At 36.0% G+C, this 16,190-nt stretch overlaps 1 protein-coding gene across 3 annotated transcripts in view; it reads left to right on the forward strand.

Annotated features, from left to right (window-relative positions):
* The window catches only part of DHX9 (DExH-box helicase 9), a 260,921-nt gene that overhangs the window by 218,842 nt on the left and 25,889 nt on the right, over nucleotides 1–16,190 (forward strand). For 2 of the 3 annotated variants that reach the window (XM_073216869.1, XM_073216867.1), the window contains exons 4-12: nucleotides 5,823–5,934; nucleotides 6,946–7,058; nucleotides 7,614–7,762; nucleotides 10,120–10,166; nucleotides 11,947–12,083; nucleotides 12,411–12,500; nucleotides 12,596–12,757; nucleotides 12,913–12,990; nucleotides 13,531–13,722. In XM_073216869.1, the coding sequence (XP_073072970.1) occupies nucleotides 5,823–5,934; nucleotides 6,946–7,058; nucleotides 7,614–7,762; nucleotides 10,120–10,166; nucleotides 11,947–12,083; nucleotides 12,411–12,500; nucleotides 12,596–12,757; nucleotides 12,913–12,990; nucleotides 13,531–13,722 (1,080 nt within the window). Of the gene's footprint in view, nucleotides 1–5,822; nucleotides 5,935–6,945; nucleotides 7,059–7,613; nucleotides 7,763–9,139; nucleotides 9,277–10,119; nucleotides 10,167–11,946; nucleotides 12,084–12,410; nucleotides 12,501–12,595; nucleotides 12,758–12,912; nucleotides 12,991–13,530; nucleotides 13,723–16,190 lie in introns of those variants that run through there. The other variant, XM_073216870.1, reaches the window with a different exon arrangement.

Raw genomic sequence — 16,190 nt, forward strand, 5'->3', positions numbered from 1 at the left:
ACTTTATTGAATTTATTTATTCTAAGAGTTTTTGATGAGTCTTTAGGGTTTTCTACATAATGTCATCTGTAAATAGTGAGTTCTACTCCTTCCCTTCCAATTTGGATGCATCTTATTTCTTTTTCTTGTCCAAATTGCTCTGGCTAGGACTTTGAATGCTGTGTTGAGTAAGTGTTGAAAGTGGACATATCTGTTTTGTTCCTGATCTTAGAAGAAAAGCTTTCAGCTTTTCACCCTTAAGTATGATGTTAGTTAGCTATGGGCTTTGCATATGTGGCCCTTATTATATAGAGGTATGTTCCCCTATAACCACTTTATTGAGAGTTTTTATCATAAATGGTTGTTGAATTTGTCAAATGTTTTAGCTGTGATGTTAGATAATCGATTTTTAGATAATACGATTTTTGTCCAGTTTGTTAAACACTGACTGATTTGCATGTGTAAACATCTTTGCATCCTTGGAATAAATCCCTCTTGGTTATGATGCATGATCCTTGTAATGGATTACTGAATTTGCTTTGCCAATATTTTGTTGTGGATTTTTCCATCTGTGTTCATCAGCCTGTAATTTTGTCTTTTTTGTGGCATCCCTTATTTGGTTTTGGTATCAGGGTAATGTTGGCTTTGTAAAGTGTCTATGGAAGAGTTCCCTCCTATTTGGTTGAGTTTGGAAAGGATTGGTATTAATTCTTCGCATGTTTCGTAGAATTCACTGGTGAAGTCATCTGGGCATGGACTTCTGTTGGGGATTTTGATCACTGACTTAATCTCCTTCTTAGTACTTGGTCTTTTCAGATTTTCTTTTTCATCATCACTCAGTCTTGAATAGGTGGTGTGTTTATAGGAACCTGTTCATTTCTTCTAGGCTGTCTAATTTGTTGGTGTATAATTGTTCTTAAGTCTCTTTTAATCCTTTGTATTTGATACCAGTTTTCACATCTCCTGTGCCATTTCTAATTTTGAGTCCTCTGTTTCTTGATGAGTCTAGCTAAAGCTTTGTCACTTATAGCTTTTCAAAGAAGCAGCTGCTAGTTGCATTGATGTTTTCTGTTGTCTTTAGCCTCAATTCTGCTCTGGTCTTTGTTACTTCATTCCTTCCACTAACTTTGTACTTCATTCTTTTTCTAGTTCCTTAAGGTATTAGGTTTGAGACTTTTCTTGTTCCCTGAAGTAGGCATTTATCGCTCTGAACCTCTCTTAGAACTGCTTTTTCTACATCCCACAAATTTTGGTATATTACATTACTGGTTTTCATTTATCGTTGTGTATTTTTTTCTTAGTTTCTCTTTTGATTTCTTCTTTGATCCATTGCTTATTCAGTAGCATGTTTTAATCTCCATGTATATTGTTAACTCTACTTTTGTGTAACTTTTAGTTTCATACCATTGGGTTGATGAGATGCTTGATATGATTTGTCTTATTAAATTTAGTGAGACATGTTTTGAGGGGTAATGTATAATCTGTCTTGGAAAATGTTTCACATGCACTTGAGAAGAATGTGTATTCTTTTGCCTGTAGATGGAATAGTCTATAAATATTTGCTAAGTCTATTTGGTCTGACATGTCATTTAAAGTTTACGTTTCTTAACTGGTTTTCTATCTGGATGATCTGTTCAGTGATGTAAGTGGGGTAGGAAAATCCCCTGTTGTTACTGTATTCCCTTTTTCCATCCCTTTACTTTTAGTCTGTGTGTGTCCGCCCTTAACATCTAAAGTGTGTCTCTTGTAGACAGTGTAGATGGGTCTTGTTTTTTTAATCCGTTCAGCCATTATATCTTTTTGTTGGAGAAGTTGGTCCATTTACATTGGAGGAAATTATTTATAGGTATGTGCTTATTGCCATTTTGTTCATTGTTTTCTGTTTTTGTAGCTCTTCTCTGTTCTTACATTCTCTTTGTGGTTTGATTACTTTCTTTAGTGTATGCTTATATTCCTTTCTTTTTTTTCTCGTGTATGTTTACCATAGGTTTTTGCTTTGTGGTTACCATTGGGCTTCCATCAAACATTGATATCTGTAACATCCTATTTTAAGTTTGATCCCATTCTAAAGCTCGCCATTTTTACTTCTCCCACCACATGTTATGCTTTTGATGTAACATTTTACATCCTTTTCTTGTGTATCCCTTAACTAATTTTACTGTGATCAGTTACTTATACTACTTTTTGTCTTTTAACCTTCATGTTAGCTTTGTCAGTAATTAAATAACTGTTCTGTGATTACTCTTCCTGTCTTTCATTCTTTCATATATGTTCTTGTAAGTAGTTAGGGAAAGCACAAAGATGGTGCCTGGCAGTCCCCATCCCTGGAGAGTGCTCCAGCAGGCTCCCAGATGTGTTTTAAATTAGGTGCTTGCCCCACATGCTGAGGCTTTAATGTAAACAGGTAAGTCTCCTTCATTTTAAGTCTTCACAGGATCGGCCGCCTCTGAGTTGGGCCTGGGGCGGGTGAGTCTCAGCGTGCGAGCCTCTGAAGAGGTGTTTCTCAGGTTGTACATCTTGTGGGTCTCTGGATGAAAGCCCGGGTGGTTTGGGGCCTTGTCTCTCAAATGCATGTCTTAAAAGTTGGGGTGCCTGATGCAGGGTTTGAACCATTTACTCCTCAGGGAGAAGCTCTTAAGTTTTGAGTTCCCTCCCAGTTGTGGGTCATAACACTAGGGTTGGGTTTATGGTGAGATTGTGTCCCAGCCTCTCCTGTACACTTTGGTTTTCTTCTCATTTGCCTAATGTGTAGTCATCACTCAGCCAGCCAGTAGGTTTTTTTAAGAGGAAATTGTTTATATTCATCTGTAGACTGAAACATACGTTCATGGGAAGAGGTGAGTTTGGGATCTTCCTATATTACCATCTTGAACTGGAACCCTTGGTAGTCTTTAAAAAAAAAATTATTTGCTAATTTAAAAGTTAAGAAACAATAGTTGTAATAAGCATTTGTTTAGCTATTAATAATTGCATTTCCTAAATCTTAATAATTTCTAATTTCCTTCTGTGAATTATCTATTCTTCAGTTAGCCATCAGTAGTTCCTCTCTTAGTAATTATATATAAGCTCTAGAGTTTTTAAAAACATAATTTTTACAGTATTTAGTACATGCTCACTGCAGAAATTTTGGGAAACAAAAAATGTAGAGAAGACAACGAATTGTGCTATTGCCCAAGTTACTAGAGTCCATGTTTTTTAAGTACTTAAATATGTATTTTAATGTGACAGAGTACGTATTGTATGTACTATTGTATAACCTGTGTATTTCACTTTATGTAATAAACATTTTCTGATGTCATTAAACCTTTTATGGGCAGAGCCAAGGTCATGCACTATGACACACTTTAAATATTCTCTTTGCTTACACCTAAACTTGATAGAACAATAAATGTGAAAACAAATCTTTCCTGTCTTAGTTTAAGCTACTATAACAAAGCACCATAGACAGGGGGTGGCTTATAAATGACAGAAATTTATTTTCTTACACTTCTGGAGGCTGGAAGGTGTAATAAGATCAATATTTTGGCTGATACACTCTCCAGTGAGAGCCCACTTCCTGGTTTGTAAAGGGTTCTCCTCTCACTATATCTTCACATGGCAGGAAAAAAACAAGGTAGATCCCTGTGGTCTTTTTTATTAAGGGCACTAATACCATTCATAAAAGCTCCACTCTCATGACCTAACCACCTTCCAAAGACCCCACCTTCTAATACTGCCACATTGAAGGTAGTTGTAGATTACAGGACATGAATTTTGAGGCGATATTAAGCATCCAATCTGTAACATCCAATCACTGGAAAACAGGAAATTGTCCTACACACTCCTGAATTCTTCAGGAAGGATTTTTTTCTTAAACTGAAGAAGACAGATACTGAGGTAGAGTGGAATTGGGGCCCTGGAGTAGGTGGGCAAGGTGGTGGAAAGAGGAATGACAAGCATGTGGCAGCAGTGCTGCCCAGTCTCTTCCTGGTCCTGGCTGTAGGCTGTCCCAGAGAAGGCTAGACTTGGCTTCTACAACTCTAACCTTGAAGCACCATTGCCTCAGTCTGTATGCTCTCTGTATAAAGTAGTCTTTGAATCAGAAAGATTAACAATAAAGACATGAATAAAGCCTATACCAGGCAAATGAAGTACACTATAAAATAGGAGTAGCAGTATTAACATTAAAACACTTTAAAGAAGAAAGCAGAAAAGTCAAATATCAGTTCACAAAGTACCAATCCACCTAGCATTAGAAATGCTAATGTATATATTGGCAAAACTAAATGATAATGTGAGAAAGTAGCAAAGGGACCAAAAATCCTAAACATTTGGGAGTTTGAACAACTGGTTCTAAATGAAAATTAAAAATTACAGTCTTTTTAGGTATCTATGAAAATTCTGGAAGGCCAGGGGAACAGTTGTTTATTCAAAGTAACATCAAATTCTTTTTTTATTGCACAAGAACTAGTTTTTTAAATGAGTAAGTACTAGCCAATCTTAGTTAAGTATGATTATTAATAGGTTAAAGAATATTAATAAGGAATCTAAGTTTACAGTAAGTTTGCATGACACTAACTCTAAAATGGAAAACAAAATAAAATATATTAGAAAATACTGCAGAACCAGTCTCAGAATAGGAAAAGCCATTTGATGGGGGCTGTCACAGGCAGAAACTAGATTTGACTAGAGAAACAAAACCCACATTTGTTTTAATGTGGCAATAAGCATTAACAAAGTTAAAAGGAAAAGGACAAATTATTTGCAACTTCTAGGAGATGTTAAATTCTTGGAAATTAATGAGAACAGTGAATATCCAGATTGAATAATGGCCAGAGAAAATATAAATCAAAATAATAGGTTGCTAAAACAAAAAGCAAGACTAGTATTGGCAAAGATGTAAAATGCATGCTGTAATTCTCAAAATTGGAGAGGATGTGAGGGAACAGACTCTCATGTAGTGCTGGTTCAAGTCTAAAGTCAGCAACTTTTCTGTAGATTACTATGGTGCCCTATAAAATGTCTATGCTTTTTAACCCAGGAATTGTACTTCCATAGATTTTTTCTTGAAATAAGCCAAAGTACAAAGTTTATGGCAATGTTGTTTTATAATTTAAGAGTGACTCTAATCTAAATGCCCCGACAATATGGTATTGCTTGAGTTATATATGGTACCTCTATGTAAGTCATTAAAATTCATGTAGGTCATTATTTAAAGAAGTAGAAAAAGTATGTAAAGTATTGTGCATCTGTCTTGGAACTTGATATTCCCTCCCTGGAAATCTCTTCTCCCAGAACTCTCTTGGTTAGAGCCTCACTTGCTTCATAACTCTTCTCAAATGTCATCTTGTAAGTGTGGCTTTTCCTCTTCTTTTTATATATATATAATGATTTCTCACAGTCCTGTCTTTCTTTAACGCTTATTTTTCTCTATAGTATTGTATCATACTAAGTAAGTATAGAACATCTGGTGTGTGTATGTTCATTGTTTTGTCCTCAGTACGCAAAACAGTGTTTCCCAAGTAGAAGCCTTGTCACAGATACTTCTTAAAGGTTGAATATGTTTATAAAGATACTAAGTGGAAAAAATTAATTTACAGTAGAAACTGATCTTTTTGTGGAAAAATTATATTTGTATGCATATTATATATGTGATTTCCAAATGGGGAATTCTGAGTACTTTTTACTACCCTTATCCTTTTCTGCATGAAGTGAGAATGTAATGGTTTTATAATCACTGAAGGAAGATAAGTAATTTTATGGGGAAAGAAAGGGTGACATATGGGCCTCTTTTTAAATATGCAAGAATTGATGAGTCACTGAAACCAAAGTTGCTGACACTGCCTTGACTTTTGCTCTTATAGGTAGCACCCCCTCCGCCCCCACTTACTGATACACCTGACACAGCAAGTACTGGTGAAGGTTTACCAACAACCATGGGAGGACCTCTTCCTCCACATCTGGCTATCAAGGCAGGTAAGGGACTTGAATGTGGACACAACTGAGAAGAAGATACAGTATTGCTTGGTTATTATCCCTTACTTGAACAGAAATAACTACAGTAAACTTTTAATATTGAGAGAACCCAAGGCCTTCATAAATTCACAAATACCAGGAGATCATTTAATTTCTCTTATAAAAAATGTTATACAGCTTAATTCCTTGCTGTCATTAACTTTTCCTAATTTTTTATCTCTGGATAGATTTTGTACAGTTGAGAACATTTGGTTAAAGGGTCTTATTTATTGTCCATTCTTGTTTCTAACTTGTTCCTACCAAGTATATTGTAGACTTGTTTGTTTACCTATAGATCCAAGACATTGCTGAATTTCATATTCCAAAACCTATATTACCAAAACTGTTTTTGTCCACTGTAGGGTAAATTAACCAGAATATTGGTCAGATCACTTAAGTCTTAGATCCAATACTTAAGAAATGAGAATAGCAGTAGTATTTACTTCATAGAACTGTTGTGAGGAGTAAATTTAGTTAAAAGCATTTAAAATGGAGGAGTTAATAACCAGTCAATATTAAAGTACTATTTTTAATATACTCTTTCTTATCAAGATGAGTCACTTTCATATAATTTTTCAGCATCTTAGGCCCATCATAAGTACTGGCAGTTAACTTTCCTTCAGGGTCATACTTAGCAATGAACAGTTTTATCATTTAATCAATTATTACATGTGTAACAACTTGAAAAACAGTTTTAACTGATGACGTATGCTAGATTGACAGTCACTTAGGATCATTACTAGTAGCTTCCCCCTTCATACCAGCCTTAGGATTAGCAATTTAGACCTATACTTGAGTCATGTAATACTTTGCAAGTAAGTCATGGAGATTTGGGCCCTTTCCCAAATAATTGAAACCTTGGGTTTCTAATAATGGAGTGCCAAAATCTGAATTAGGAAAATTCTTTGAAGTATTTAGGATCTTCCTACAGTTTGATTCATCAAGAGAACAATCATTTTCTTTTCTTAACAGAAAATAATTCTGGAATTGGGGCTTCTGGCTATGGCGTTTCAGGGCCCACCTGGGATCGCGGAGCCAATTTGAAGGATTATTACGCGAGAAAGGAAGAACAAGAAGTACAAGCGGTAAGACTCGCCCTGTGTTGCATCTCCCAGAATGTGTGATGAGGACTTAGTTTACAGCAAGGTTTAAGATATTTGCAAGTTAGTAATTTAGTGACTCTTTCAACTGGTTATTTGAGAGTATCTATTAAATCTGGTCACTAGAACTGTCTGTGAAATAAAACAGAATTTTTTCTGATAGTGATAAAATATGTCCTCATCTGCTTTATAGTAAATGTAGTTATCTTTATAAACCTCATTTCATGATCACTTATAGTAAAAATGTATTAATAGGACAGGTACTTTTCCACTTACCATATTTAAAGTGTCAAAACCAGCATACAAAAATTTGTCAAAGATTTCTTAGAAACAATTTAAATATAGTACATTAATAGCTTTTAATACAGTAGGGCCATCAGATACAGAAAAAACTAATTCTGGCTTAATTTTGACAAGGATTAGAAACTATTAAAACAGTTCTTGCATTATCAAAGTATTGTTAGAAATTTCTATGCCCTAAATGCACATAGCTAAACTAAAAATTAATGCTGCTAAATTTAATTGTCATTGATTCAACAGACTCTAGAATCAGAAGAAGTAGATTTAAATGCTGGGCTTCATGGGAACTGGACCTTGGAAAATGCTAAGGCTCGTCTGAACCAGTATTTCCAAAAGGAAAAGATCCAAGGAGAATATAAGTACACCCAAGTGGGTCCTGATCACAACAGGTTTGTTGTTTCACTCTTTCCCTTCTATAGTTAAGGTTGTTTTGTATATTCTATTTTTTTATATGTGTTACCTTGTTCATTTTGTGGATTAGCCATGAATTGTGAAAAAAAAAAACTTTCTTTGAACAAGAAAAACTCATTGATTTGTACTGTGCAGTTTATCATTGTTTTCACTGAGGACTGTGATTGTAGCTTTGTAAGTTCTGCAAAAAGCTGCCGTTTGTGTCGCTAGTCTTTTAAGGTTCTCATTTGAATCTGAGAGGCACTAATCATAGCCGCTAGCAGTGACTTGTCTATAATTGACTTAAGAATCAGCCAGAGGTGGTAAATTTATTCACTGTGGTATTGTTAGAGGCAGTCATAATGATTATTTCTTTAATCAATCAAATTATATGCTAAAGTTTAAGAGTCTCAGAGGTAGATTGCATTGCGTCTAGATCCAGATTTCCCTTCAGTTTTGAAAGTTGCCAGCTCTCAAGAGACCTGTTGTTGAAGTTTCAGGGGCTCACTGTGAAGCTGAAGGACAGCCTCAGTCTTTGAGTTAAATTAACCTACTTTGATTCTGTTCAATTTATAAAACTGAACATAGAGGGAGCTATAACAGTGCCAGTATGTTTCTCAGCCTGCTTGCTATTCTTCCTAAGAGCATTCCAGGGTGTAGTAATTATTACTCCCAGGAAGGCTCATACGGATTAGACTCTTCTGGGAGCACTGTATTTTTTTTTTGGAAGAGAAGGAAGGTTATAATGGAAACCTGGGTGATTTAATTTGCTGTCCTTTAGTTGTATTAAATAATTACCTAAAATACATTAGAAGTGTTTTTCTTGAAAAATCAGTGTTCTCCCTTGGATGCATCTAGCTACCCTAAAGTGGCTATTACTGAAAGCAGAATGACACTGTAGTCACAATACTGTTACAAGCATGTTTCCCTTGCTTCCCACTGTTTTGTTCAATCCTGAATTCTCAAATACACAATTCTGATGTCAGGTTTTTAAGAACCCTCAGAGATTGTAAAGGAAAAGATGACATTTGCTAATGTTTTGTCCTTCTGAACTGATCAAGCTTAGTAACACTTGGTGACTTTAAGAAGAGTTAGATAATGTAAGTGTGCCTGTAGCATGTAAACATTTTTTTAATACCAGCATCCTATCACTGACTTACGATACAAAGAATTAAAGAATTCAGGATATGATGATGAGGGAGGCAAAGGCAGATCTAGGACAGCATTGCTCCTTGTATGTCCTTTATTTAAAGGCACAACAGACAGCAACACCAGAGATCTGTATTCGTACACACATGTGCTGCTGCTTAGGCTGAACTAAGCAATCACATGGGAAACTATTGTAAACTGATTTCTGGTGTCGCTGTTCCCCCTAGGTGGAGGAGAATGAGATTGAGTGCTGACTTTAAGCCTGGCTGAGAAACATGCTGGCATCGGTGTCATTAATGAAAGGGTGGATGTTGTTCCCCTGAAAGCCAGTGGCCTTTGATCCCTGAAGCCGCTGTGCCTGAAGGTCAGTTCACAAGAGGTATAGGAAGGACTCCAACGTTTATTGTTTTCCTAAACCTCACCTAACTTTTTATTCACAGCACAAAGTCAAGGTTAGAATATACCTGAGCAGTGGAAGAATTAGAAAGCATAGTTTTCAAAGGACGGTTTTTCCCTTATAAAAATCTAATTCATGCCCTAGAATCTGTTAGCATTTTTAGCCATAATTTGCAAAAATATTTTATTCACTAGGACTTGATTTAAATAAATGTGATACAAATAAGTTAAATGTTTTGTTTTCAAGGGCTGCTTCCAACTGCAGGCAGATACCAGAGCCCTGCCTGAGAAGCCACTGATACATGCATGGTGTTTGTATGTCCATGTGTATGTATGCATGCATGCATATGTTTAGCTTATCTTAAGATATTGAAGTCATTACTGGTGGCCCATGCAAAGGAATCTTAAAATAATTACAACTATAATTTGAAGAGTTTTGGGCCAGTTTTATTTCTTGGCCTCAAGCTGAATGGAAAATTCCTTTTCATTGAATGTGTTCCAGCTGTTCTAGCTATTCAGACTGCAACTGTTGGAATAAGAGTAAGAGTAAGTACAGAGTCTAAAATCCTAATATTTTCTTTTCATGAACAATTGGCTTATCAACTTTGATTATAGCTGTCTTGTGCCATGTTGTACATTATTTGAAGTGTCAATGCTTCATTTGTTCTAGGATTGAACAGAAATAAATGGTTGTAATGGTTTCTTGCTGTAATTTGCCTAAGCAGTTGGAAAGTTTGCCTGATTTGGGAGTCCTGCATTTAGTAATTTCTAACAGTGAAATTCCTAACCTTGTTTGTATATGTTGTTGCAGGAGCTTTATTGCAGAAATGACCATTTATATCAAGCAGCTGGGCAGAAGTAAGTGTTACTGCTTCCCTGATACGCTGAGCCTTGTATAGTGGAATAATGTTCACGTTAAAGCCTTGAGCTATATATAATATGAGCTCTATTAATTGAAAGAGATATGGTAGCCTCTAGGGTATTTTAGCATATTAGTAATTATGAATTGGAAGGCCCAGTTTGCATGTGAAAAGATCACACCAATGTAATTCAAAGGCTAAGAGATAGTAGATTACTTAGGAGTCTGCCAGTGTCAAGGAACTTTAAGTCATTTTTTATCCTTGTAAAAACGTTATTTCAGTTTGTGCAGGTAAAACTAGCTTAGCTGGATGAATTTAAGAAATTTAGAAAGATGATAGGATTGGAAGCCTAAAGGTGGGTGTGTAGCATTTAAGAGTCAGTCAGGAAGCAAAGGTGAGAAAATTACCCTGGGGATGTACACTTTAGGAATAGATGGGGATTATTTCACTAAGGAAGTAAAAAGGCAAAGATGATGCATGTATTCCTTATTCTTAGGCAGTAAATTTAAGGTAGAGTGTGTTATCCTTGAAAGGAAGAAACCAGCCTTATGTGCATGGTTTGGTTACAAGTATTGTGACTGAATAAATCACACCTTACATTACCTGGGCTCAGTTTAGTTATCTGCAAATTGAGAGAAATGGCCTTAAGATTCTTTCCAGCTTGAGATCACTGCAACTAACGCATAATGATTTAGATGGTAGTATAGGAAACACTTCCTGATAGAATGAATCATCAGGAGATGGTGCTGATTTTTTTAATCCTAAACATTAAAAGTTGTTTTGAGTGGATGGGAAACATTAAGAGAAGAGCATAAAGGCTGTCTGACTTCTGTCAGCTCCATTGATCTGACCATGAGAATTAATCTGACCAAATTGACTAGTTAGGCAGAAAGGTATCTGTGCCCCTTCCTTTCTTTCTGTCGTCTTTCCTAAAGCTGGATGATACTGGGTAATAGGAAGCTTTCTGTTACAGCATTTTCTTTTTAAGGATATGAGTAACTACCAGCTTCAGTCTAATGCCAGGATCATCAAGCTATAGCCATCTAGCCAAACACTGCTCACTGCCTGTTTATAAATAAAGTTTTACTGGAACACAGCTATACTCTTGTGTACATCAGGGGATAGCAAACCTCTGTGAAAGGCCAGATCATAAATATTTTAAGCTTTATGGGTCACATATGTAACACATTGTTATTTTTGTCTTATATTTACAACTCTTTAAAAATATAAAAAAACATTTTTAGTTCTTGGGCCTGTAGTTTAAGTGTTGTCTATAGATGCTGTCACTGTTTAAAGGCAGAATTGAATAGTTGTGATAGAGACCATGTGGCCTACAAAGCCTAAAATAATTATTACCTAATTCTTTATAGAAGATGATGACTCCTGGTCTGGAACATAACCACTTTGGACATGTTTATTCCTTTGTTTTGCATTTTGACCCTTTTTGGCCTTTTAAAAGTGAAACTTTTCTTGCCAGATTTTAATTTTATGCCAAATGGTATTATTAATGACAGCTTTGTTGAAATAGGAGAATTGCTTCTATAATGATGATTTGTATGTTTCTTAGTATCAGCCTACAATCAAGATGGTTGGTTATGTAGTTAATAAGCTGTTAGGGAATTGCTTTTGGTTCGCAGTTGGAATGAAAAAGAACGTGTAAAACCCATGGCATTTTAGAATGGCTTTTGTACCTGAGCCCCAAGTTGCTTATGATAAGATGTTTTTTTACTCAGATGATTTATCTTTCTGTCTTCAGTAATCCTAATCTTAAATTATAGGGATTTTTGCACGTGAACATGGATCAAATAAAAAGCTGGCAGCACAGTCATGTGCCCTGTCCCTTGTCAGACAACTCTACCATCTTGGAGTGATTGAAGCTTACTCTGGACTTACAAAGAAGAAAGAAGGAGAGACAGTGAGTCTTTAGACTTAGTTTAGTAGCTCAGAGAGATATTGTAAGATTCAGTGTAGCTTTTTGTTTAGTATTTGGCTGAAGAAGTTTAATTCATAGTTCTAGGAATCTTAATCTGAAGGCATGGAAATGGCCTTACTAATCATCTGTGTCTGGCATGAGCTGTATCCATAGTGAGCAATGAGTAAATGAGTTTTGAAGTAATGACTCACTGTTGACTTTAGGAATATTAGGCCTGGGTCAACTACATACTCTTAACCCTTCAATAATAGATTTGAGTCGAGCTCATATCGTTGTTACATGGTTTTAACAGCCATCCTTTTTCTGTAGGTGGAGCCTTACAATGTGAACCTCTCTCAAGATTTAGAGCATCAGCTGCAAAACATCATTCAAGAGCTAAGTCTTGAGATTGTGCCCTCAGTAAGCATACAGCTATTTAGTACACCTTTGTAAGGAAATTCTCTAGTCAGACAAGCAACTGGTATTGCTTTTTTGTTTTCCTTATTTTCTAATAGCCTGATGATCCTTCCGTGCCTGTTACACTCAACCTTGGCAAATTGGCTCACTTTGAACCATCTCAGCGACAAAGCCAAATGGGTGTGGTTCCTTGGTCACCTCCACAGTCTAACTGGAATCCTTGGACTAGTAGCAACATTGATGAGGGGCCCCTGGCTTATGTGAGTACCATCTTGTTTTTGAGATCAGACTCTAGTGTTTTATTTTTGAAATATATTTTATTAGGATGTCTAGGTGAAAAATGGATTCAATTTGAAGTTGAGTTATGTGTTTTGTTTGTTTGTTTTTGACTATTGCCTTCTTTCCCATTTTGTAGGCTACTCCAGAACAAATAAGCATGGATCTCAAGAATGAACTAATGTACCAGCTGGAACAGGATCATGATTTGCAAGCAGTAAGTCTGTGAAGTATTAGTCCTATGGTGCTCAGAGCTTTAGAACTTTCCAGGTATGGGCAAAAGGACAGTAAATAATATATTTTGCCCTTTGTAGGAAAGTAGATCAAAGATACCAAATTTGCTAATTCTAGTTAACTTCTGAGGGTAGTTGTTGTGAATTAAAGACCTGGAATTCTTAGTTATTGGAAGTGAAGGGATTTGGGGTAATTATTCTTACTTGGTGTTTTTCAGTATTTTCTGAATAAAACATTAAAATATTAGAAGAAAGGGATGTATATATAGAATATTCAGGGAAAAAACAGGAGTAAAATAAAGGTGTGGACAAGACCACAAAATAGATTCTTCAGAAACTAAACAAAAAGTGGCAGTTTTATTAGAGATATAAATGTATACTTTTGTGAAAGGTGTATTGTGAATACAAAGCCAGTGGAAAGGAGTATGGTTTTATAGAAATGGCAAATTCTTTCAACTTAAGACTGTTGCTTCTAATGTGTATGTTGATAGAAATCTGACTGAGGTATAACTTCTCTAATACAGATCTTACAGGAGAGAGAATTACTGCCTGTGAAGAAATTTGAAAGTGAAATCCTAGAAGCAATTAGTCAAAATTCAGTTGTCATTATCCGAGGCGCTACTGGATGTGGTAAAACCACACAAGTTCCCCAATTTATTCTAGATGACTTTATCCAGAATGACCGAGCCGCAGAGTGTAATATTGTAGTAACTCAGGTAAGAAGCAAGCCAAATTACAAGGTATCTGGTGTGGATACAGTTTGAGAAGTAGAAATAACCTAGAGCCAGACTATTCCTAATTCTTTGATCAGTTCTATTTTAGCCAAGCAAGGTTCTGAAAATGGTAGAACAGTAGTAGGCTCTTCAAAGTTTAAGAAAACAAACCATAGAAAAAACCTGAATCTTGGTCTAACCTCCAGTATCCTTCACTGATAAGCTGAACTAAATCTGGGCCCTGGGGGAGTCTTTGGTCCCAGAATCAAATAAGATTGACAGTACTTTGTCCTTAAGTTCGCATACAAGTCTTGGTCCTTTCTAATCACCTTAACACTTGATAAAAACCAGTTGGAGCACGAGTAGGTAAGCTAGCAAAATAGATAATGGCTGATTTTAACTGAATGCTTACTGTGTGCCAGGTTCTGTTTTAAACAGTTGATTTTTTAACTCATTTTCAATGAGTTCACTATAACTCTAAGATTTAATTACTGTTTTTTTTAGTACGTCTCTTTCAATAAATTACGGTACAAACAGATTAAGTAAATTGCCCAAGGTTAACATAGGAAGTGGTGAACTAGGATATGAAACAGTCTGCCTTCAGGATTCTTCCTTTTAACTACTACATTGTATTACCTTACCAGCAATAAGAATGCCTGCACATCTGTCCCAATACTTAGGGAAGAACTAATTAGCTCTTCCAAGCCTTCTCAGGTTAAAGAAGTTCCCATCAGCACCAACCCTGTGCTTCTGGCACTTGGAAGGGGAGCGCTGCAAGCATCCAGCTGGCACCTCTCGTGCTGGCTCAGACCTTGGCTTAACCTGGGAAGCGTGATTGATAACTGAGAGAGAGAGAGAGAGACAGAGTCGTGAACCTTGAAACAGCACAAAATGTTTGTGCAAGTGCATCTGTGGGTACATGTACAAACATTTTTTAATGTTTCTGAATTTGTGATATATCTTAATAATTGCTCTCTGTGTTTTATATGTTGGGGGTTTTGCCTAAAAAAATTACTGCCTAAAAAATGAATGTTGCTTTTAAAATTGATGATATCTTAGGTTTGAAAAAACAGTGTACATTTTTCCCATAGCTTTCTTTTCAAAATACTCTTTTATTGCCCTTCCCACTCCCAAAACTGAATCCTTTGCTTCGCAGTGAAAGTTTCAACCTCAAATACTGTGATCGGTAAAATATCCTTGTTCTTTAATGCTCACCTGCTTTTTCAGGAGGTGTGTAGTTCAGGAGGAGCCGTTTTACAGAAGAGCCCACCCTCCTTCCTTAACCACCACCCTCCATTTCTAGTCTCAACAACAGTCAGTCATATAGGCAGAAATACAGATTCAGCAAATGAGTTTAAGACCAGTGTTCTCACTCAGAAGTTTTTTGCATGTCATGAGCAGAATAAAACTAATTCCTGCCCAAGTGAGAAGTGTTTTTTACTGCCCAGCTAACTTATCAAAGCTAAGTTGTTCTAACCAAAAATGGTTTTTGTGTTGTCTTCAGCTTTACATAATTTGCTTACTAGTCCCCCAATAATTTGGACGTTTCCAATGGTTTCTTCTGCAAAATACATGGGTTTCTATGTATAGGTTAACAAACCTAAGAGTGAGCTACAGAGTAGAATCGTGGCTCATATGTTTCTCTACCTCTTTTTGAGTATGAAAACAGCTTTCATTTTTCCACTTGTCCTCCATTTACTTTCCTTCATAAAGTGATAATAGTCATGGAGTTGGAAGGTACTTCAGGGAATTACTCCATTGTGCTACTCAGGGTATACTGTTCATAGTAGTGGTTACTTAGTTTGTGTTTGAAATTTTCCAGTGGCATGGAAATGTGGCCTGTGTATTCTGATTTTGGATGAATGACTCAACTTTCATATCAGATCTACACATCCTGTGGCTTCCATCTTTTTGTCCTAGTACTTGTCCAAAAGTCAATCTCTGGTACCTCTTATCTGTAATTGTCTTTAAAAGTTTAAAAACTGATATAGTATTCTACTTTATCTCCTTTGTCTGAGAAACATCAGTAGTTCAGCCATGAAGACAGGGTCTAAGATTTGCTTCACCATATTCAGATGCATCAGCGTCCTACCTGGAATATAAAAGGTTGGCCTGAGCACACCTACTGGTCATTGTAGAATGCAGTTTTTAATATTTTTAATATTATATAGTACTTCTGTTAAGGCAGTTTGAGATAGCATTAGTAATTTTTGTATCATTAGTAATACCATTATGTCATTTTGCCTTTTCTTCTACGAGCAGCCATATATAGGAAACTACATAAAGTCATTACCTAAATTTTTGTCTACTTGGTTTAAATGTACTGTCAAGTCATAGAGCTCAAGTTGAGAGTTATTATGGACTGAAGTAAAAAACAATTAGTAGCTCAAAGCATGACCTCTAACCTTACTACCAGCCTTAGTGCAAATTCTATAGCAGACTCATCGGATTCTTGTGCTTTCTGGCTGTTT

The sequence above is a fragment of the Manis javanica genome, chromosome 11 (genome assembly GCF_040802235.1).
Source record: "Manis javanica isolate MJ-LG chromosome 11, MJ_LKY, whole genome shotgun sequence".
Taxonomy (NCBI): domain Eukaryota; kingdom Metazoa; phylum Chordata; class Mammalia; order Pholidota; family Manidae; genus Manis; species Manis javanica.